At 38.9% G+C, this 24,585-nt stretch overlaps 2 protein-coding genes across 6 annotated transcripts; both read left to right on the forward strand.

The window, feature by feature from the left end:
• Positions 1 to 7,359: 7,359 nt before the first annotated feature.
• On the forward strand, positions 7,360 to 18,446 carry zgc:136493 (uncharacterized protein LOC692276 homolog). Of its 5 annotated transcripts, none has more exons than XM_044171243.1 (7): positions 7,360 to 7,637; positions 8,036 to 8,158; positions 13,471 to 13,849; positions 15,016 to 15,187; positions 16,178 to 16,356; positions 16,471 to 16,567; positions 17,711 to 18,446. In XM_044171243.1, exons 2-7 carry the CDS (start codon positions 8,123 to 8,125, stop codon positions 17,865 to 17,867), a joined length of 1,020 nt encoding a protein of 339 aa, XP_044027178.1. In that variant the 5' UTR covers positions 7,360 to 7,637; positions 8,036 to 8,122; the 3' UTR covers positions 17,868 to 18,446. The 5 variants fall into 5 exon arrangements, with proteins under 5 accessions (XP_044027178.1, XP_044027181.1, XP_044027176.1 ...); XM_044171246.1 differs by having other exon boundaries at positions 7,385 to 7,637; positions 16,476 to 16,567; positions 17,711 to 17,847; XM_044171241.1 differs by having other exon boundaries at positions 7,388 to 7,637; positions 8,040 to 8,158.
• Positions 18,447 to 19,394: 948 nt separating this feature from the next.
• psmg2 (proteasome (prosome, macropain) assembly chaperone 2) lies at positions 19,395 to 23,685 on the forward strand. Its single transcript, XM_044171247.1, has 7 exons — positions 19,395 to 19,605; positions 20,480 to 20,651; positions 21,207 to 21,265; positions 21,581 to 21,699; positions 21,768 to 21,947; positions 22,767 to 22,887; positions 23,112 to 23,685. The coding sequence occupies exons 1-7, from the start codon at positions 19,549 to 19,551 to the stop codon at positions 23,190 to 23,192; spliced, it is 789 nt and encodes a 262-aa protein (XP_044027182.1). The 5' UTR covers positions 19,395 to 19,548; the 3' UTR covers positions 23,193 to 23,685.
• Positions 23,686 to 24,585: the final 900 nt, after the last annotated feature.

A 24,585-nucleotide genomic window follows, 5' to 3' on the forward strand; every position in this document is an offset into this window, starting at 1 on the left:
ATAAACTTAGCTGTTTGTGCAGCCATGCAGTGTCTTTAGCTTACACCTGCACACATTCTTGTCTTCAATAATGCAGTTTAATGCAAATGTAGTTTCATGCAAATAAATTTTCTAACCATAGTTTTGCATGCATTATGTGTGTCTTGTATTCCTTGCTGTTTTTCCCCTAATGAAGGGTATTTGCAATCTAGTCCTTTGCAGGATTCAAATGATAAAGATGAACAGATGTAGACTTAATTTTAAATTCTTTACTTTCTGCACTTTCTTTGCATTCCCTGACATCGCCTCCAGTTGATATGTTCTGTTGGAGCGACAACATAATAAACCTACTTATTTCTGAGTATTGCATGATGATGATAAGAAAGATTATGGTGATGATAACCACCATGCATTTGTTGTGGCAGAGTACAGGTGTTCCCATGCAGGCACATTGGGAGCCATGTTTTGCCTAAGATGATTAGTGGACGTCAAAGCCACGGGGCTTATTCAGCCAGTGTTCCAGGGAGTATTTTCTTAATGGCCTAATAAAGTATACTGAGAACCACTCCCTCCCATTGAGTCAGCAAGTTCTGACCACACTGACAGATAGAACGATACACTGCATTCAAAAACTAAACATAAAAGACAAGTTTTAAATATCTGAAAAACATTAATAACACATGAATGCAGGCATCAGCTTCTGTGAGATAAAATTTCATGTTGCACTTCTTTTTGCAATGTAGCAATAGCCCAAATGAATGGCTAAAGATATTAAAATAGCTATAAAAGAAATGTATATAAGGGTAATATCTCAGCAGAGATGCTTTCAGGACCAATGTCCCTTGAAAGTTTGGTGGTAAATTATCTTATATAAACCCTGACATTGCTATACCAGGAGGTTGAGTGAACTGAGATGCATGCATGAATGCATACAGCAATGGTGACACATGCAACATCAAACTAAGGTCAGCAGGTCATGCTCCAACAATATGAAAAACAACCTCATCTATTCTTAATCTTATGTCATTTTATGCCTTCATTACTGACAGTAGAGAGATAAGAGGAAATGAGGGGGCAAGAGATGCAACAAAGGTCCCCGACCAGACTCAAACCGGGGACATTGTGGTTCATGGTTGGCATCTTATCCCCTAAATTACATGGACACTCCCAAAAAACATGATCATACATTGAGAGAAAACGTAAACATCAAAATTAATACTGTACAGAGAGTGCCATGCAATCTGTGATCAGAATCAGAATCATACAAAAATTTCATAAAACCTTAAATTTACAAATACTGGTTTTGTCTTGTTGTCTGTAAATTTTGTTTCATGTATCAAATCAAATCATATCAAGCTTATTTATAAATCACATTTAAAAAAAAACACAGCTGACTAAAGAGCTGTACAGTAAATTAACATAGATATAATTAAATAACATAACATTGTAACCAACATAACAATACTGTCCCATACACAAAATAAATAGGTAAAGGAAAAAATTTAAACACAGAGGAGTAAAAGTGAGGTATAAAACCATTAATGGTACTCAAAGGCCCGAGAAAATAAGTGGGTTTTGAGTTTAGCCTTAGAAGTGTCCACAGATGGTCCGCTCATGGCGGGATTTGTTGGGTCTCTGCAATTAATATAATAGAGTACGGTCTAGACCTGCTCTATAGGAAAAGTGCAATGAGATAACTTCTGTTATGAATTGGCGCTATATAATTAAATAAATACAGAGGGTGAGGGAGAGTCTCATTTATTTGTGTACTAATTAAAATTACAAATAGAGAACTTGCAGGTTTGAAACAATAATGCAAACTTACAATAAACAGATGCAAAAGCTAATGAAACATCAATAAATCAATTTGTAATGATTGAACAAAGATCATGAGTCTCTGATGCCTGTACCAATGCAGTTTCTGGGTGTGTAATTCATATGGTATGGTAGCATTGTTTGACATTGCAATGCTGACGTCGTTGACTTCAGCCAGCTGACAACATTGCTATTCATTCTTAACAGAAGTGAGAGCTCATCAGTGAGTTTGACCCTGAGGGAAAGTCCCTGACTACTGTGGAGCTAGCACTGCAACCTCTGACTAATAGCTTTGCATAACATTGATCTGACTGGCTGAATAGCAATCCCCAACTCTGCACTCATCCACACACACACACACACACACACACACACACACACAGTGAGGCCTGGTCTGCCACAGCTCAAACTCCTGGAGGCTTTGAACTGGAGAGCCACCTTCTAAATCAGCCAGCCCATGGCTCTACACGGGCTCTGTCATTAGGTAACAGCGGCTTTAAAGACGAGTGCTGGATGGAGGAGCCACCGAGCTGCACAGTAGAGGACCAACAGCCTCTCCTCACTGATTATCTGTTACCTAACCAGAAGGAGCTAATGCTGCTCTGACCCGGCTGGGGAGTGTGGCCAAAGTTTCGAGGTGAGTTAAGCTCTCTGGCAGCCATTCCCTGGCCGAGGACTGTGATCTTATTGAGAAAAGACCTCTGAAAGTCACACATTCAAAAAAGCCCAAAAAATAATCTTAAAAGTGAGTATATCATAATGCCTTTATTACTGTCCTCATTTTATCACAAGTTTCTACTGACTGCCAAATTACTGAACAATATGTGATGTTATGATCCAGTGTAAGAGTGGTCATAGATGTCTAGTGTATGCTGAAGGTTTCCACTGTACCAAAAGACAAAGCGTGGGTCACTGGACACCAGAGAGGATCAGGTGATCCTCCAGTCTGAACAAGGCTGGCTCACTGAGTCGACCTGTGACTTCACCGCACATCACTGTGCGTCATGAGCAGCAGACTAATGCTCAGGCTGAGCATTAGTCCAGGCTCACCTGGATTACCCAGGTGAATTTATTCTCAACCAGGACATGCTGAGAGTTGCGTGTTGAGCTTCTTCAGAACCATTAGAGAGACACAGGTGTGAACCGTGTGTTTGGTCTCCTGCAAGACAACAGCACCTGCAGGAGGTTAAAAGCCTCTGAACGTGTCCGGGGACAGCCAAGGGACAAAACTCTTGGGGGGAAGCCTGAGTCTCTGAAGACATGCGCTTGTCCTGCAGATGTCCCCTAACAAGTTCAGCAGGCTGAGTCTCCACATGTTGAAGGAGTTGGACACAAGATGTTAGCACCAACACAAAAACAGTGGCAAAAACATGGTAATGGAAATGGACCCACTGACTCACTTTTGAACCAATTTTAATCACATTTTAGACTAGACGGCTATGTACCATTTAAACTTCTTTTAGACATATAATCAACTAAAACTGCTCATTGGGGAGGCACTTTTCTCACAAGACAGCACAACCATTCACATTGTATTTTTAATGCAAACACTAAGAGAAAAGGCTGATGTCTGGCGAGTTAAACAGACGCAAACCCAATTATACACATATGCGAATCCACTATGTTTCTTACACACCTACGAAAAGGATCAAATTAGATGATTATGTCTTCATTAGACTAGATTTATCCTGCAGTTTTATCATACAATATCCATGCTAACATCCTTCCTAATTATTAAAATCAGTCAATTTACTCTGTACTGTACTGTGAGTATAATTTTGAGGTACCATTTTTATTTTTATTCCACTACATTTCAGAGGGAATTATTGTACTTTTTACTCTACTACATTTCTCTGACCACTATAGTTACTAGTTACTTTTTAGATCAAGATTTTACACACAATATGTATGATCAGTATAGATTAAACTACCCAGCAATGAATAAAACAGTTTAAAATGAGCTTCGCCTCAACTACAACATTAAAATGATGTTCAGACATTAATGCAGCCATAATAATAATCAAATAATGCAACAATATAAAACTCTCAGGGGCCCTTTTTCTGCATAATGAATGTTTTTACTTTGGATACTTTAAGCTCATTTTTCTTATAATACTTCTTATTTCTTAAGTAAGATTTTGAATACAGGACTTTTGCTTGTACCACTAGTTCACACTGTTGCATTGCTACTTTTACTTAATAAAATATCTCAATACTTCTTCCACCACTGTATAGTTGTACCAGGGTCTGGAAATATGTTTAATGCTTGGAGAACTGCCAGCTATTGATTACAGTTTTAAAAAGACACAGCACTGTGCAGAATTGTAAATAAAAAATGCCCCCACAAAGCAAGTCTTAATAGAAAAGGAAATTAAATGAAACTTAAATTACATTTCTAAAATGATAAATGCAAGCATCCCGAACAAGGCACCACATCATTACTGATTCTTTATACATCACTTTTATTATTTTGCCTCTGGATGTGACAGTAGAAAAATTTATAGAGAGAGATAGAATCTAGAATAAATTGAATTTTTCCCTGTCTTGTTTCACTGCAGTTTACTTCTGGCAGAAAATACAAGAAAGTAGAAATGACACCACAACACTAACACCATTTATAAATCCCACAGCAAAGTCATCTGCATTGTTCTGGAGTTTTATTTTTATCTGCTCAGAGGAGGCAGAGTGAAAAGCAACTACACCTTGACTTCAAAGAGCTTTGTGGCGCCGATAAGCTGAGTCAGGATGAGACCGTGGACTCACGTCAGCAATGTATTATAGAGAGGTGGAGTTTACTTAAGGACTTTTTCACTCAGTGTCCCCACTGTGCTTGACCGTGAAAACTGTGACACCACAGGTCAGGTATAAGTCCTCACCTGTCTGCAAACATGAGACCATAACATGCAACACAATAAATTCTGTCGTATTGAGCTATGATGTAAAGTGTTTATTAGGAGGGGTGGTGTTGTTGCTTTGAACAAATGTCTCGATGAAATGTGTGATGCAGTTTTCTTAAAATACAAAAACAACCTCCCCTTTGACCTGCTGATGTGACATGGATCGTACTTCCATGTTCGTTTTTGTTGAGCAGAGAACAGCATTGTCAACAATATCCAAAATGCTGTGTGACGAAGCAGAGATATAATTGCTGTGTCTACCACGTGAGTCAGCACTTTGCTAAAAGGCCTCCTGCTGTCGGATGTGGCGGCAGATGGAACTGGAGCTTGGCTGGAGATCTGAACTGGCTTAATGAAAGCCTGATGGACTCCTGGCCACAGTATAGATAGAGGGAGGAAAGATACATGGAGGACAGACAAAGAGCAGGCACTGGAGGGGATGATGGGAGGAGGTGGATGAGAAAAAGTGTAGAGCTGAAAGTTCGGGGGAGTGGCCATGTGACAGATGGGTGAAGAGGTAAGATGACCGGAGAGATGGGAGGAGGTGAAGCGACACAGACACAGGTGTGGAGGAGGCGAGGGAGGGATGAGAAGCTGAAGGGAGGAGAGGAGGAGCAGATACTTTAAGTTAAGTGGTGAGATTATGCAACAGTGAAAAGCAGGTAAGCTGCTGATCTGCAGCTGCCTTGCACACATGGCCTCCTTGATGCTCTGGCTTGCTACAGAAACACACGTGCACACACACACACATAGACAATCACATTACAGCCAACTCCAAGTTTGATAGGCGACCTTGTGACTGTGCAGAGTGGCTCATGTGCTTGTATTTACGTATAATTTGAGTGTGTTTTGAGTGTTTTGAGTGAAAACTTCTCTAAACAAATTACCCTCAATGTGTCACTGAGCATCAGTGAGTCAGGTCAGAGAAATACACCGGTGTTTTAGTAAAAGTTTAAAGGCTCTAAATTTATGATTTATGATTTAAGAATGATTGTTTCCACAATTTTAACAACAAGAACATCAAAAAAGGCATTATACTCAAATACAGCGATTCAGTACATTTCTGTTAAAAATGTGTTTTAAATCTCACAATATAAATATATTTTAAGCCAGAATGATAGATAGTAAAACATAAAATAACTCCTTCTGATCTGAAACATTATATGAACTAACACTCACTCTCATGTCCACACTAAGGCCATACCCTGCACATAATCATTCCTTTTAATGGGTCAAACAAGAAGTAGATCACGCGGCAAAAAGGTTGGACTCCATGTTGTCCAAATGTTTGCTGATTCTTTTGTTGCAAACAGAAAAACTCAAGGTAGTTGGGGTCATCCATCCCACACAAACGAAGCAGCTCAAGTGCAGACAGGTTGTGTGGGCTGTGTGGACACACCAGCACAAAGCTGGAAGCAGCCTGGGCAGCAGCTTTCAAGACTTTCAGCACTGACATTCAAACGCATGTGAAGTCATTGTGCTGCCACACAAACAGACACAGGTTAATGTATTACTGTCACCTAGTGGTTACATGTTCAAATGACATTTGTGTCCTAAGGTTAGAATACTTCAGGTTCAAAGTAGGTGATAAAGAGTTTTGTAATCACTGAAATTGTATCAAAACCTCATCCAGCAGCAGCCTGCACACCTACAGTTTGCACACCAGCCCCACATACTGGATGCTGCCATCATACACCTGCTCAGCAGAGTCGGATCCCACCTGCAGAGTCTTGGGAGATCAGCTCCTGGCCTGAGCTGGCAGATTGACACATTCAGTTTTACTGCACTGTACTTTGAAAGAGCCTCCTGCAAAGAGGCCAAATCTACACACACAAACATTCTTAAACCATACCTGCTTACTTTGTTTCTTAACATAACTTTATTATGTGGTTTATGTAGCATGAGTATGTCTTTCCTTTCTCTCCTTCTGTCAAGCACTTAGTAACTACTGTTTTAAAAAATGCTGTATAAAGAAAGTTTACTTACTTTCTTATTTGTGGTTGAGCAAATGTTTGCTGCACTGTGACTTGGTGACCTGGATGACATTGCTAAAGGAAAGTTGACAGTTGTGTCTTTGATGCAAAAAAAAATTGTCAACAAAAAATTTACTTTTATGGCTGCTTATGGAACTTGTTAATGTGAATTTAAGCACATTTCACTCATCTGTATCTTATTATCATTTCTAATAGTCACACAATTCTCTTATAGTTATACTTTGCATATGTATCATGTGATTAACAGATTTTAATTTTTCATAATGTACAAATCTTACATTATCTTATACCTTTTCCACATTGCATTGATGCTAGAATCCCTACTTTGCGCACGTGCTTGGTCATAAATTTGGTTGGTCAACTGCCAGTTTGCATGCACTTCCAATTACATGCTCCTCTAATTCCAATTATTATTTGCTGCTACAGTTGCTTAACCTCCCCTTTGAAGATAATTAGTTCCCTGAAATCAAATCAGAATTTCCCTCTGAACTGGGGCGGACATGATGACACTAACAAGCAGATACAATAGTTAGAGAGTTGATTGGAAAAAGAAAGTGAACCAAAAATGATCAACAAGCTAAACTTCTAAGAACCTCGAACTGTTGGGGTTCTCCCCCCATGTACTGTCTCTTTATGAGTGGTGGGGACATTTCTGACCATTGGTCGCTGTGCTCAGTCTTGTGCAATCACCAGCCCGAAGCTTCTGCCTGTGCGTAATGAATTCCTCCCCTCCTCTCCTCTCTGTGCCACTGGGTGTAAACGACCCTCTGCAACTTCTCAAGTTTTACCCGTTTACTCTTCACCTAATGCAAATGGGAGGTCAGATATTATCAAAGACCATCTGAATGTCTTCCTCTACCTCCTCCCTCTTAACCCTCAGTTTATACTCCTCATAACTGAGAGTCAGGAAACAGCAGGGTTGAGAAAAACTCCTCAAATTCCAGCTGAAAAGGTGAGAACTCAGCTAACTCTAAGTTAAATTAAATTCTGATGCAGTTTAAAATATTTCACTACATCAAATGTTTTTGGATCATTTGATGCATTATTTTTGGGATTGTTTAGTTGACGCACAAGTTTCATGTTGATCATTTAGTCATAGCAGTTTGACCTGTGGACTTTCACTGCATGCACATTGTTTACATGTATGACATATATAGATTTGTAGACACTTTGATTCCTTCGGTTTTATGTTGAATCTCTTGAGAATTATTTGCACATCGAATCAGCAGCAATTATGGATCGCCTCTTGAATAATTTTCACCCAGCTTTAGAGATAATCATTACTGCTGGGCTTAGATTTTTTGTGTAACACCATAAAACTCTATATTGACAATATCATTAATTTGCCAGCCAGAATGAGAAATCTCTGCTATGTCCAGTATATGAGGAGACTGTGGAGCCCAGCACAAACATCCCAGCAAACATAAAGCGACAAACATGCAGAGATCTGTACGCCAAATGCAACACAAAAAGGTACTGTCGAGGGGTTTGTAAAGTATTTTTGTGGATATGCAGGATACAAACTTTGGTTGGTGTAAGAAGACAGGGTTGGGTGCAGCGCTTAAGGTCGGGAGTCAAGGTCTACCTGGAGGAGAATGAGGACAGCTTTTTTAAATTTATTTTACTTAAGTGTGATCAAATCATCGTTGGGGTGCAGAGGAATTAAGAGTGTGATGTCATAGAGTTATGGGAAGGAAGGGAGATATGATGGATAATTTAGTGCAGGTCAGATTTTAGGCCTGAATTATGATCTAGAGGTATAAGGGTCTGTGCTTATAGTTAAAATTAAATTACACATACATTCTGTATTGAAACACAGACTGACAGTTATTTTAATTACTTAATGCAACTTGGATCAGTTGAGTGCAACCGAAGACAATTTAAAGGGACACTCCACCGATCATGACCATGAAGATCAGTTTACTTGTCAGGAGTAGTACTACTTAACCTGTGAAAACAGTTGTTTAATGTCCTCTGTGGCCCTGAATGGAGCTTTCTAAAGTCAGAGAAAATAATCCTGATGACGTCATAATGATGTCATCAGGATAAGAGACTTCAAAATTTTAACAGGAAATCTTCGTTACAGACTTTGTGGAGTTTTAAGAGGTGGACATTAACCAGACAAGAAGGGTCTAACAAAAACAAGTTGCATTATGGGAAATGTAGGATCGAGAGTTTCTGAATACTAATATAATTTTACAATAACTCTATTACAGCATTACTTTACTCTATCCAACTGTAACCTCGTGTTCTACACTGATGTACAAACAATGAATTGATGTAATCTCAAGAAGTGGCTCAACACTGAACTCAATCTTAGCATTAACATACAGTATAGAATGATCATAATGACTTGTGACCTATTCGCTATACCCACTGTATGATCCATCAATAACATTTTTATGATTTAAATCAATAGTTTATTGGCATCTTCAACAAAAACACCTACCTCAAGTTTACATTTTTTACCTTGTTTTTGCTACATCACAAGAGACGTATGTATTTTATGATTACTGTGTCAAATTATATCTGCTCGCACAACAGAATATACTGCAGTGGTATTTCATATGTTTTAACTGTATAAAGATCTGCGGTTTCCCTCCTTGAGCAGCAGAAACCCTTGTTGTCTTGTCCAGAGCCTGTCTTAGCCTCGTACATGTGTGCCAATAAATAAACATAACCTTAGACCCTCTAGACAAAAGGAGATTCAGACTGGAGTCCTGGATATAAATATTTCTTATTCAATACTTCACAGGGCCGCAAAGACAATGACAAAATGTGCAAAAGTGCAAACATCTCAATCCACATTGGACTTTCCTCAATGCAAAATGAAGCTCTATATATGGGTTACTCTACAGGTGCACCTAGTCAATGATCTCTAGGGCTTGATTGACCACACATGAAGCCAATTGCGAGTAGGTCAAGTCATTGCAAACACATCAGAATAATATTAGTCCATAACAGTGACACATTCTCATACACATAATGATATATATACAAACAGATGTTAGCTTGTACACTAGGGATGGGACCCACTGGTTTAGAAAGACAAAAGAGTCCAACATGGACTGAAATGTTTGCACTTTTGCACATTTTTTCATTGTCTATAAAGCCCTGTGAAGTATTGAATAAGAAATATTTATATTCAGGACTCCAGTCTGAATCTCCTTTTGTTCTGTGTGCGAGCCCTCCCTTGCTGCACTTTAATTTAAACAGGCGCCATTGCTCTTCCTGAGAAAATTAAGACTAGATTCATGTTTAGAGGGTCCAAGGTTATGTTTATTTATTGGCACACATGTACGAGGCTGAATCTCCTTTTGTTCAAATAAGTGGAGGGACGAGTACATCAAGGACTTTTATGTTCAAATTAATCTTAACAGTGGCCTTTTTCTTATTATTATTGTTTATAATATAGATGCAATGCAAGATTTCTAAAATGAAAGGTCAAAGTCCAACACTCTAAAATTTTCCAATCTTCTGTTTGGTTTGACCATAATTGTCAAACTCAGGTTAGACATTTAACAGAATGGTGTTGCTAACCATCCCAACCCACATGTTGCGGCATCCTGAGAGCGTAGGTGTAGTGAAAGCCTCCCAGCATGCACAGGGGCAACAGGGTTTCAGGCATCAGCCTCTGTTTCTGTATGTTTCTGCAACTAGTATCATTGTGTTTGACATTTTGTTTTATCGTGTTCTCACTGTCCCTGGTTCATCTGTTGTTATTTCAGTCAGTATTAGGAGAAAATATGTTGTAGGTTTGGTGGCCCACCTTCAGATGTGAGTGCTAATTAAGTTTTATGTCAGGCTGAAGCTCTGCTCTGGGAAGCTAATAAAATACAGTGATGAACTAAATTATCGGCTTGATGAATTATTCTGAGTGAAAATACTAGCCGTCCACAATATTGACATTCTGAATTTGCACTCCAGTTTGTATTAATTGATATGTTCTTCAATAATCAAACCGAAGTTTACTTATTTTAAGATAATTAATTAAACTTATTTTAAAAGGAGTCCTGTGGCATATATCAGAATCAGAATCAGAAATACTTTATTGATCCCCAAAGGGAAACTCTTTGCTAAAGCAGCTCGCCTTTACGTCAGTGCACACAGGAAAAAGTACTAGTAAAAAATATAATACAATACATTATAAAACAGGTCAGAAAATAAATTAAGTACCAGGTGGGTATTAGTATAAAATAAAATAAGTGTGAACTACCAAGTGGGTTTACCGGTTGATAATGATAATACGGTATAATAATACAATGTAATAATATAAGTAATAAATGGTAGTGCATGTACTGTCGAGTTAAGTGTAGCTTATTGAGATTATTATGAGACGGTGGATATTGCACAGCAGTAATGGAGGTATGAATAATATCAACATCAATAAATAGGAAAAACTAAATATTGCACAGGAGTATTACACAGAATATTGCGCAATTATTTCAAGTATGGAAGAGATGTAATGATCAATGTCCAGTTTAGTGACCTAGGGTCATACAGACTAACACTTAGAGGGAGGAGTTAAAGAGTTTGATGGCCACAGGCAGGAATGACTTCCTGTGGCGCTCTGTGGTGCTTTTTGGTGGGATGAGTCTTCGGCTGAAGGTACTCCTTTGTTTGACCAGCACGTCATGGAGCAGGTGGAAGACACTGTCCAAGATGGCATGTAGTTTGGCTAGCATCCTCCTCTCTGACACCACCGCCAGAGAGTCCAGCTCCACCCCCACAATGTCACTGGCCTTACGGATCAGTTTGTTGAGTCTGATGGCGTCCACTACCCTCAGCCTGCTGCCCCAGCATGCAACTGCATACAGGATAGCACTGGCCACCACAGACTCATAGAACATCCTCAGCATTGGCCGGCAGATGTTGAAGGACCTCAGCCCCCTCAGGAAATAGAGGCGGCTCTGGGTCTTCCTGTAAAGCGCTTGAGTGTTCTTAGCCCAGTCCAGTTTATTGTCCATGTGTACTCCCAGGTACTTGTAATCCTCTACAATATCCACACTGACTCCCTGGATGGAAACCGGGGTCACTGGTTCCTTGGCCCGTCGTAGATCCACAACCAGCTCCTTAGATTTTGTCGCATTGAGCTGCAGATGGTTCTGCTCACACCGTGAGACAAAGTTCCCCACCACAGCCCTGTACTCCGTCTCATCACCACCGCTGATACATCCCACCACAGCCTCAGAGTCATCAGAAAACTTCTGAAGGTGGCAGGACTCTGTGTGGTAGCTGAAGTCTGTGGTGTAGATGGTGAAGAGGAAGGGAGAGAGGACAGTCCCCTATATATAAATAAGTAAATCTCACTGATATAACCTTAAAATTAGAAAAACATCTATGGCCTGGATTAGTTTGAAACACTGAAAAATACTGACAATACAAATTATGTTTATTATTATTATTATTATCATTATTATTATTATTATTATTATTATTATTATTATTATTATTATTATTATAGGTAGCACTAGCAGTAGGAGGAGGAGGAGGAGCAGTAGTAGTATTTTAGTATTTTTTTAAGCTCTTATTTTGAAATCCTTCACGTTCCCTAAGTAGTTCTTCCTGGTTCAAGAGCAGAGGGAACCCAGAACAAGAAACTCTTGTGAGTGCTGTCCGGTCCATTCCCAATTTTTAAGTTAAGTTCCTAGTTCATTTCTCATATTCATATGTGACCTTTTAGTTGTGTTACTGGTTATTATTGATAACAATTTATTAATATATGTGTAATTAATGAGAAGTGATTGGAGTAACCATCAAGATCCTGAGTTTGACACCAGTGACTATCAGTAATGCAAAAATAGTGACATCATATGTATTGTGTCATAGCACCACCCCCACCCCACCCCCACCCCTATACACCCCTCATTCCCACTCTTTGTGCATTATTATTAATAATAAGTAACTAACTTGATTAATCACACATTCATTTACTATAATGCACCATTTAAGCACAATATATGTAGGAAATAATAAAGGACATAAAACTAGATTTAGATTTTTAGGGCTGCTCTGCAAGCTGAGGCCAAAAGATTAGGTAATAATGCAGGTGTAGCCTTAAAGGAGTCAAACGACATTTTGGGAAATACTCTTATTTGCTTTCTGACAGAGAGTAAGATGAGAAGATACCACTCTTTATTCTTTACGTCTGTCAGGTAAATATGAAGCTACAGCCGGTTAGCTTAGTTTAAGCATAAAGACTGGAGACAGGGGGAAACAGCTAGCCTGGCTCTTTTCAAAGGGAGCAGTAACTTCCTGGAGTCTGGCAACTGCTCAAAGCCAATAGTCTGACACACATCCCATATAATGGCAATATGGTGTTTTTACACTTCGGTTTTGGATTAAACAAACAATACATAACGTGTTAGTTAGTGAGCTTTAGAGTGTTGACAGGCAGGTTTTGTTACCTTTGGACAGAGCCGGGCTAGCTGTCTCCCCCTGTTTCCAGTCTTTATGCTAAGCTAACAGGCTGACGGCTGTAGCTTTATATTTACTGTACAGACATGAACGTTTGCTTTAAGGCGCCTATTTAATCCGTTGATAATGTGTTTTAGGGCATACAGTGCCACAAACTAGTTTCCACATGGTGAAACTGGAGCATTTGAGCCCCCTGAGGGTGTGGGGGAGCAGGATAGTTACAGACGACATTGTAGAACATAACATTATTGTTTCTTTAAAAGCCATATTGAATTCCAAACCACATACTCCATCCTTGCCCACTCCAGGAGATGAGCCAAAGTGGTATGAGTGTTTGTCCTACTGTGTTTTATCTTTCATCCCTCCAGGTGATGGAGGACAACAAGCCATGGGCTCTGATCTCAGAGGTGGGCGAACAAGGTTACCTTGAAGAAGTCACTGACATAATGAAACAACACTTTCAAATCATCTGCCACAAAGACTTCCTTCAAAACCCCCGGCTGCACGGCCCTAAAATCCAGGTCATGTTCTTGTGGAACGCCTGCCCTGCAGCCGAGCCTTCGCTGCTCAGTTTGCTCCCCTCGCTGAAGGTGGTCGCCAACGGCGGAGTGGGCATCGATCACCTGGATGTGCCGTACATCAGCAGTCTCGGAGTGAAGGTGACCAACACTCCTGGTGTGGTGAGCGTTGCCACTGCAGATCTCGCAATGGGTCTGCTTCTGGCATCGGCACGGAAGATCGTTGAGGGTGAGTCAACTCAAGTCAGTTTTATTTAAATAGCCCAAAATCATAAATCATAAATTTACCTTTAAAGGGTTTCAGAATCTCTATGACACCATGTATCCTGAGACTCTCGAGGGCAAAGGTTAACTGAATCCCTACAAATACAAAAGCAAGACTTAGGGCCTACTACTTTTTCCACTTATACAGCTTTGAGAGCAAGTCTGAGAAAAACTAAAACATAAAGTGTTTGTAGCAGAAGGCCAAACAAGAGACAGTAAGATGCATTCAAAAAGAAGACTCAGTGTGGTATATGTCATAAAAAACCTCTAGATTGTCTGTGGATATGTCAGTATCATGAAAAGAAACTCTGTTTTTTTGTACATAATGGTAGAAAATTCAATGGTTAACATATGCAATGGTCTCAAATAAACATAAAAAAGTAGTAGTATTACAGACTGTCACGTATTTTATAAAACAATTCAACTGCAGTTAGTGCGAGACTGTGTCACTTTTGAAGGATTTTGTAATTCCTGAAACAATAAAACAACATCTTGCTCAATTTAATACACTCAGGACTTTTCCTTTTACAGCTTTACTCGGTCTGGTATGGCCAGTTATGGCTTGTGGTGGCAAATGTTTGTGTAGGTTAGCAAACTTAAGATGGATATTGCTGTAAAACCGACATTATTGAGTCAATTCACTGACTCTTCTCCTCTTGCTACATAGGCTAGCTTTAAATAATGTAATTCAAAACAGTGTTGGTTAAAAAAAATTATCTTGAAATGTGCCAATTAATACTTCTATTATTCTATCCTAATCCTCTGCTCTTAAATGAAGGATAGATTTATGAATTTGTAAAATGATTTAGGCCTTTAAATTTCCCTGTAAGTCCATTAACTAATGATTCTTCCTATCATATTTCGTTTCACAATTAATTTGTCTCCTGCTTTTCTGTTTACACTTTTGGTTTCATCCACTCTTTAATTTAAAGAAGACTAGACGACAAAACTGTAAATGTAATGACAGGTAGATAAATATGCAAATCAATCCATGAATTAATTATTAAATGCTAAAAACACCCTTCATGTCCAGTACACATCTGGAAATAATGAATAATGTAGTAGCAGCAGTACAGGCTTTGATAAAAAACATTGTCGATTGAAGGGTTTTTTTGTCCTGTTTTTCCATAGGTCACCAAATAGCTGTGGACCCAAAGACCACCCATATACCACAAAACCTGATGGGAGTTGAAGTCACAGGGTCGACTCTGGGGATTATTGGAATGGGACACATCGGCTGCAAAATCGCTCAAAGAGGCAAAGGATTTGATATGAAGATCCTGTATCACAACAGGAGCAGGAGGTAAAGGTTTGATGATGAAATAGTTAATTTGGTTCCTTTAGAAATTTCAAACAATAAAGAGAAACACGTGATCCACTGCATTCAGCTGCACAAGAGGAAAAGACATCATGTCCAGTTTTCACTGGATACTAACATATATAAAATATCTTGATGATGTGTGTTGCTGCCTTTGAATTGAAATTACTTCCATGATACCTCTAATCTTAAGACCAAAACAGTCCTACTTAAGAATAAGTTCAACATTATAAGATTATTATAAGATAACAGAAGACGAGATAAGCCTTTATTGATCCCCAGAGGGGAAATTCAGGTGTTGCAGGAGCACAAGGACAGAAATAAGTACAGATAAAAAGAGAAAGGTAAAAAAATAAATAATTCAAAGTATATAAAATAAAAATAAGAATAGAAATAAAGATAGAAACTATACAAGAGCAATTAAACTCAAAATTACAAGGCAAGCAGTAACCACAGCCAGTATATACTATATATTATAGGACCATTGTCTCCAGGTAACTTGTACAAGAAAAACACTTCCCGAAAACTCAATACCCTCCACCAGTAACATCACAACTAAAAAGTTGCAGTAGTGCAAACAAGCTTACATAAAGTAATCCAGAATCACAAAAGTGTAAAGTCCAAAAACAAGGAATGGTAGCGAGAGAGCTGCTGCAACAGGCTGCCTACCACTCAGCGTCCAGAAATAAATAGAGATAAAGATTTATGTAAATATTAGCAGTTAATCAATACATTACAGTTTCAGACTAATTTATATCAAATACAGGCATAATTCCTGAAACTATACCTGTTAAGAAATTATGTTAGACAATTTTGGGATGGTATAGTATGTCAAAATCCAATCCAAAAAAGCCTTGCCGACTTGTAGATATATCACTACTGTAACCAGATATCCAAAGAACTTGAACATTTTAAAGCAATGAATCAACAAGACAATGTTAATGGTCACCTTCATCTTTTCTCTGTGCTGTTCAGGAGTGTTGAAGATGAGCAGGCAGTCGGGGCGAGTTACTGTGAGAACATGGATGACCTGCTGAGAGAGTCAGACTTTGTCATGCTGGCGGTCAACCTGAGCCCTGAGACCAGGGGCCTGATCAGCCACAGAGAGCTGTCCCTCATGAAGCCCACAGCAACACTGGTCAACATCAGCAGAGGTGAGGATAACATGTTTCCTAGACTTTACAAATCTTGGTTAAAGAGTAGCAAAGGTTCCTGTTAAGTTATTCTGCAACACTGATCTTCGGTCTTAATTTCTTTTAATGTCTCAGGTCAGGTTGTGGACCAGGATGCTTTAGTCAAAGCTCTGCAGTCTGGAACGATTCGTGCGGCAGCATTAGATGTGACTCACCCTGAACCTTTACCAAGGTCTGAAAACACCCACACTCTTCAGAGTCACCATCATTTTTCATTAAAGTGAGACTTATGTAACTTTTGAAAGAAAAAATACCACATTCCTCCTTTGAATTGAAAAGTACATACATGAGCAATAAAACACACTCTTGACTCTGTCGGACTTCTGCTACACTACCTTTCAGCGATGGCCACTGCCCCGCAAAAGTTACATAAACTCACTTTAACTGTACAAAAATGAACATTGTCACATCAATAGATTACAGAGGAACACAGTATGTACTGACACAAGGGACCTCAGCACCTTACACGCAGGACAGTACAATTATGCTTAACATAGATCAAAGTCAGTATTATTTATACATTTTCATTTTGGGGTCAAGACTCTGTTTTATGTATTTCTACTACACATATATTGTATTATATATTTTCTTTAAAGCTGCACTAGTCAGTATTTTTTATTAACAATGGATCAAATGTGTAATGTGAAAGGTGTCACTCATATTATGAACCTGCAGAGAATAATCACCCTGCAGCTGTATACAGGTCTACGGGGGTTTTTAGCGTCTTTTAGCTCATTGTTTTGGTTTTCCGGCCTGCCAGTCCGTGCCGTAGCAGGCAGCAGTTCGCAGAGAAAAAGCTCTAAAAGCCCATTGTACGCTAGCTGCCCAGCACCAAACGGCAGACAGACACAGTTAGCTACCAGCTGGTGAACATAGTGGAGCATTTAGCAGCTAAAGAGCCACACGTTTCCTTCAGGAGGTGGTGGAGACCAAAACAGCGAAAAGGAAAGTGAATGTCGGACTGGTGGTCAGAAACACAACTTTAAATTATGTTAATGTTGCTGAATGTCTGCTGGATGTGTTTGCTAACTGCCATAAAAAAGTTTAAGGTGATAATATGTCAGTGTTGTGTTTACAGCTTGTTCCACTGCCCCCAAGTGGCCCAAAAAATCACTTAATGAAACTTTAACGTCAGTTAAGCCCTGGACATTTTTCAACCTCTTGACCAGATTTGCCATACAGTTTAAACACAACAACTTGAAAATGAAAAAATCACACACAAAAAAAACACTATATTACAAAGAATTTAACATTCACCAACACTTAGCCAACTCCTTGCTGGCTCCTAACAACTCTTCCTCTTCTTATTGTGCAGGGATCATCCTCTCCTTGGCCTTCCTAATGTGCTGATCACCCCCCACGTTGGCACCAACACTTACGCTACAATAAGGAGGATGGTACAGAGGATGGTAGAAAATGCTGTGGCTGCAGTGAAAGGCCAATCTATTCCAAATGAAGTCAAACCAAAATGACTTCACTGATGGTACCTCATCTGCCTGTAGTGAGAAGTGTTTTCCTACTGCAAGATGAAGTGCTTTAACTTTTTCATAAATTAGTTTTGGTTGGTTTGGTTGCCATAATCCCTGTGATAAACATGGTTTTTGTGTTACATTAAGATAACTAATGTATCAATTAGCAAATGTTGGATAGGAAATTACATGATGATTTTAACACTTAAGTGTAGCCTTACGACTGTGTTTTGACCGACTGACTGTTACATTAAAATACAATGTTTATGTACATGCTGTACCACCTAGAATACATTTCAAAAAGATTTTTAAAAAGCTACCTCAAACTTTGCACCTTGCACACTTGACCTTCATTCCTTCCATGATCCTTTGACTTGATTATACAATGGTACAATACAATCTCTTAAGGATTTTCTGTCCAACAATATCACTGTCTTGTCAAGTTCTCACTATTATTAACAACTGACGATACATGTGTGGGCAGTTGGAGCCTAAAGGTTAGAGAGTTCAGCTCGCAGAGTTGAAATTCCTCTAATAAATTATTTACTTTTTGTGAATAATAAACCGATTGCAGCATTTTTCCCCACACGTCCTCTCTATGCTACAGGGCGAAGACAGCCCTCCCTGCTGTTTTCACATTAGTTTTCCATGTTTAACCTCTAACTTCAACAAGGAAAAATGACAATGTAACACTGGTCAAAGACTCCTCCGATCAGTCTGAGGAAACAGCAAGGCTAAAACTTAAGCTCAAGTTGAAGTCTTCCTTGTAAAACTAATATAGAGTGAAAAGAAATTTTGCAGTCATTAAGAATATTTTAGTGCCACATGCATTCTTTTTTTATCTAATATATTAAAATGCATCCATAGGCTATTGTTTGTTGTCATAATTTTAATTTCTGTGCATTCCCACTGCAAGCTGATTTGCTAAATTCAAATCACACTGGATGCACATTTTATACAAAATACGAATATGTTTCAACAGTGTTTCATAATCCTTTTTTGATAATTTGCATGGGCAATGCATGTGTTATTATTATGGCATGTCTATTTACATAATTGTTTTCTTTTTCAGTCACATTTTTATTTTTACTATGACTTTCATTTCAAACCGTACATTTTAGCCAGTTAGTTATTTTAATTTCATCTATTTTTTATGGCTAAATATAACTGAGACGTTGCTGTAAGATACATTTATTTTGTATGTATTTATTATTATTATTAGTAGTAGTAGTAGTAGTACTGTAAATGTTGTTGTGTTTCAGATTCCACTGTTTTGAAAAAGGAGTTGCAGATCCCTACTACACTGGGAATCTTTGCGGAGCTGTAGGTTGACCGTTAATATGCCTGATTGCAATAGAAACTCCTATTAAACGCTATTTCAAATACATAGCCTATATTGAGACATATAGACAGATAAACACAGATTGTGACCGTCGGCACAGACCTTCACTAAATATCTTCTCCAAAATAAAGCTTCCCTTACACTTTTAATTCAGGCATTTACAGCGGCTACTAAAGCCGTCCAATCATCAACAATCGACGCCGAGTTCGAGCCCAGAAGGTCCACAACACCAGGCATGAAAATAGAAGTACCGGGAAACTATAGTTTAATATTTATAATTACATTTAAATATCTTTCTCAGTACCTGTTTGACTCTGCGTTTTTTGCTAGCTAAACAGCACCATGTTTATCTCTTCACAAAACTTGCCGCCCTCCTTCAAGGGTTTCACCCTCGTCATGGTGAGTGACACATCTGGAGTTTGTGGTTTCACTTTAACACTACTAAGTTACACTCCCCTGCAACAGTTAGTTAATTGCATGGCTGCCTTGTATAATGTTAATGTATGTTAATACCAATGAGTCCGTGCTTCAGTTTCATGTTAGACTCAAGGCCTTACCGGACAAAAGTCCTGCGAGGTCTTGTATCAGTAGCAGTTTGCTAAACCCAGTTTATTGGATGGAGGTGGGACATATTTTGATAGTTACGTTATAGAAAACGTAAAACTGAAAACTCCACACGATTATTATGCTATAAAAATACAGCTCCTCATGTCTGAAAAGATGGTACCGTTGTTATTTAATGGGAACAGAGTCATGTCAAATGTATGTACATAGCCCAGAATCACAGATTTGCAGGTGGAGGAGGTATTCAGATCCTTTAAAAGTAAAAGTACCAATACCACACTGTTAAAATACTCGAGAGTCCTGCATTGTTAAAGTAAAAGTACTCAATACAGAAAAATGGCACCTGTGACTGTTATACTACTGAATATTATACCATTAGATAATTATTACTCATGTATGCATTAATGTGTAAGGAGGATTTTACTGGGGTGCTTACTGCTTGAGGTGACGCTAATCCTTAACTGTTTTATATAGGGCTGTAATTAATTATTATTTTCATTATGGATCACCTAAGGTGATGTCTTCAAAGTGCTTGTTCTGTCCCACCAATAGTCCAGACACAAACTGTAATTTAAGATAAGGAAAAGCAGCAAATCATCACATGAAATGCACCTGCATATTGGCATGGGGGAAAAAAAGACTGAAACTATTTATGTGTTTCCAAAATAGTTGCCGATTGCTCTTCATTCTTGCTTGTTCTCCCCCTTAGCCGGCAGTGGCTGTTGGTAATGTAGGCCAGCTGGCTGTGGACCTCGTGGTGTCCACCCTCAACATGAGCAGAGCGGGCCACATACACACAGACTGTCTCATCCCCATGGCTGGGAACAACCCGTACGCCACCTGTAAAGAGGAAGCGGAGGAGCTGCACACCCCTGCAGAAGGTACCATCTGATCACTGCTGACATGGATTTCATGACCTCTTTGGGTCTTAAATGTTTGACTGCTGTAGAGGAGTAAAGGTGCAAATGTCCCCTCTGAAGTATGTTCTTTATTAGACCAGCACTGAGGGCCTATTTAAGTTACTTTGTAAACTGTTAAATTCTGCTAATATAACTATTACTAACTGTATTTTAAGTATGGTTTGCTAACCTGCATGTGTAAAAAAAAAAACAAAAAAAACACTGCTCTGTACTGAAAGTTAAATTAGTTGTGATATTTGATAAAAAGGCCACGTCTCCTGTCCGTTGCTTTGGGTCCAGCTGTCTTATTGTGTTGCCCAACTAGGGATCTACATTTTCTCCAAGTAATTTGTTGTCAAGGATTAAAAGAAAAGACTGAATGATGTTTCTTTATCAAGTAGACCAAAACAGAGTCTCAGTGGGTGTGAATAAATGTGAGACAGGTCATCGTTTTGTAGCCGCTGTGAAGTGAAAAGAAATCCAACATATTCAAAAATCTAATCCTCAAATAATCTGTCAACCTTTTCTTATCAACAGTTTACACAGCAGCAGAACTGAAGTTAGCAGTTCTTCAAATCAGGGCGCCAATTATTCAGGTAAAACCACAGTCTGTTGCATCAGCATGAGTTGATACCTTTTTTTATTTTAATTAAATTACATTTTTTTATGATCCTAAGTGTTTTGACATGAAAGAAGGTGACATGAAGTATACTGCTTTACTTATTTTATTAATCAGCAACCACCCAAAGGAGTGTTTTTTGAGTTTAAGGCCTACCTTTTTAATTGTATAATCTAGTTTTTTAGCTGAGGTACATTTTAAGAGAGCATGAACTACATCTTTATCTTTCTGTGGACCTAGAATGGAATTGGCATTATTGTATTTATAGCTCTAACTTTTGTTTTAATTGCAGACAAAATCCAAAAAGTTCCGTCAGCTGCTCGTGTCTTGGATCAAAGCCAGCGGGTTCTCCAGGACCGTAGTTCTGTCCAGCAGCCACGCCTACCAGAGGGACGACCAACAGCTGCAAGGGTACTTAACCACACACTTCACATCACTGCATTTCTTTGCCTTTGCTAACAAATATGTGTCCGTGTTAGCACTCCTTTGAGGTACCTGGTCACTCCGTCCCTGCTGAAGGTGAGTGCGGACGCGTTGAAAGAGCTAGGCTGGAAGGAGATGGAGCGAGTGGCGGCCTTCCCAGGACTGACCGACGCCAACACAGAGCCGCGCCTCTACATCCCTGGAGGAGGCATAACCCAAGGACTCTTCACAGACAGGTACAGAGAGAGAGCGAGCTGTGTCAGCCTGCTGGCAACTTCATAGAGACCTCAAGTCCTGATTGATCTGAAAGAGCACAGGGAAAACTTTCAACTGGATTATTTGTATGCATGTTTTATTTTTTTTATTTTTTTTAAGTTAAAAGGTGACTGAGGCTATTTTTTAGAGGTTCAAATCAATCATTTTTATATACCTAAATTTGAAAAGTAAAAAATAGAGTTGTAACTGCCGTCTGTCCATGCGACATGAGTTGTGGTTCTGTATAATCAATCAATTACAGCAACCAACTATGCACCTTGAGCTGGTTATGTAGTATTCTGGTTTAATTCACTCATTAAATACAGCCATAATAGTGCACCGTGTGTGTCTGTGTGTGTGTGTGGGTAGGTGGCAAGCAGCATGTGACATGTAAACGTGATGACTGTGAACCACGTTTTTTTTTTATAATACAAAATCTTTATCATAATTTTGAAATGTCTATATTTATCCTCATAATTACAAGATGCTAAGTCATAATTCTGAAAAAATTCAGTTTGTTCTTTGGTGAATGCATTGCCCTTCTGTACAAATCTAACAAAAAAAAACGTTAATTTAAATTATTTATTTTTACCTTTTATGTCATGTTACATAGTATTGTGTGTATTTACTACTAGCTGTCTTCTTAAATGTGGCTGGAAAACCTGCAGAATAACCTGTTAATAACAACACACACTTTGTCTACTACAATATATATTTTTAATTCATTGCACCGGAACAACTTAGTACAGGGGCTTTATTTTTTTATGTTTCTGACAATGTGTGCTGGATGTTGTGTTCAGCTGTGCGGAGGATCTCCCGCTGGCTGTGCTGCTGCTCTTCTGTTCAGAGGGCGACAACATCCCAGACGCCTTCACGCTTGTCAACCACCTCAACGCCTGGCTCCATCTGCTGGACAATCCTGTAAGTGACAAACTTGAGCAGACAGCCTTCCTGCAGTTAGGTTACAGAGCTTCAAATACTTTTGAGTGCAGTAAGAAAATAAACTTGCAGGGACTTGAAAAGTATTCTGTCATAGTGAACAACATGCTTTGTTTGATTCAGTACAAATCACTGTATACTACTGTACAATGTGGGACTCAAGATTATAAATGTCCAATCACGGTTTTGTCTGATTCCCGTTTCAGAGCCAAGAGCCCAACAAATGGAAGATCCCAACTTCTTGGAGTCTTCTGTTTGGCAGCGGCATCCCTCCAGCACTGTTCTGATACACACACACACACACACACACATACATATTTAGATTTTGCTATTTATAGCTCATAATTAGCTTCTGGGGAATGCAGCAAATTCAAGACCCGGAAAACTCACAAATGATTTCTTTGATGTCTGTGCCATGACACCTTTGCATTTTTCAGACCGTTGTGAACTCTTCAGTGGGGTAAAATCTGGTTAATTAAGAGGATGGCTTTTTGTGTCCTAAACTGATAATACTGAAGGCCACTTTCAGCTATTAAACAATGTAGTATGTTGAATTTACCTTGCCTGAACATAAAACATGGTTGTAAACTGACCACACAAGAACCCTCCCACTCCTGGAAATGTATTGCAGTTTCCTTTTAATTTGATAATAATCTTAAAATGTACAAACATAACATCATGTACAGGACCCAAACATGCACTTATGGACCACTATTTCCTAGTATTGTAGCATCTGAATGTTGACTGTTTTTTCCAATAAAAGATTGTTACTAGATTGTTGTTAAGAATCCAGTGTGAATTTATCTAAAATGATAAAGACTTTGATTGTGTAACTCTGTTGGACCCTGCCTGGAACTGAAAGTGGTTGGCCTGGTGCCATATTGTATTCCTGGCAGACCCGCCTCTCTGTAATTTGACTCCTTTCTACAAGTAACAACACCTTACATAGTGGTAACAACAGGCAGCACTGATTCATACCGTGACCGTGTCACGCTGTTTTGCCAAGTTTATGGTCTCTTTTTCTGTCTGCGTCATTGTTTTGGGTGGTTTCTGAGTACACTGGTTGTGGGAAAGGAATGTCCCGATAGTATTTTGTTCAAGAGAAAACTTATGAGAAACCATAAAAAGGTTTGGCTCGGAAAAAGTCATCCATCATTTTGAAAATACCGCTGGCCCTAAAAGTGAATTCAAAATAGTATTAATATTAATAATGCCATTAACAAATGTTTGCTTAAAAATAGTTGACGATATAATTTAACTTATCTTTAACCTCGCTTTTATAGTTTAAATATCTAATAAAAGTACATGTCCATGGACCTCAGTATTCATGCCGTTTGTGTTGCTAGGCAACATATAAGGCCACTATAACCAGCAGACCGTTAGCGTAGCTTAGCATAAAAACTTGAAATGGGAAAACAGCTAGCCTACTAAATCTGCTTGCTTCAAAAGCTCACGTTATATCTCGTTTGTTAAATCCGTTCAAAAACCAGGGTGTAAAAACGACACGTTGCGGTTTTACGGATGTGTTGACTGCTAAGAGCCAAAAAATAGTCATAACCATCCATAAAAGTGCAACGTGTCGTTTTTACACCCTGGTTTCTGTGCGGATTTAACAAACGAAATGTAACGTGTTAATTAGTGAGCTTTAGAGGTGCTTTAGATTTTGTTTGGACAGAGCCA

Source organism: Siniperca chuatsi, linkage group LG17, assembly GCF_020085105.1.
Source record: "Siniperca chuatsi isolate FFG_IHB_CAS linkage group LG17, ASM2008510v1, whole genome shotgun sequence".
Lineage (NCBI taxonomy): Eukaryota > Metazoa > Chordata > Actinopteri > Centrarchiformes > Sinipercidae > Siniperca > Siniperca chuatsi.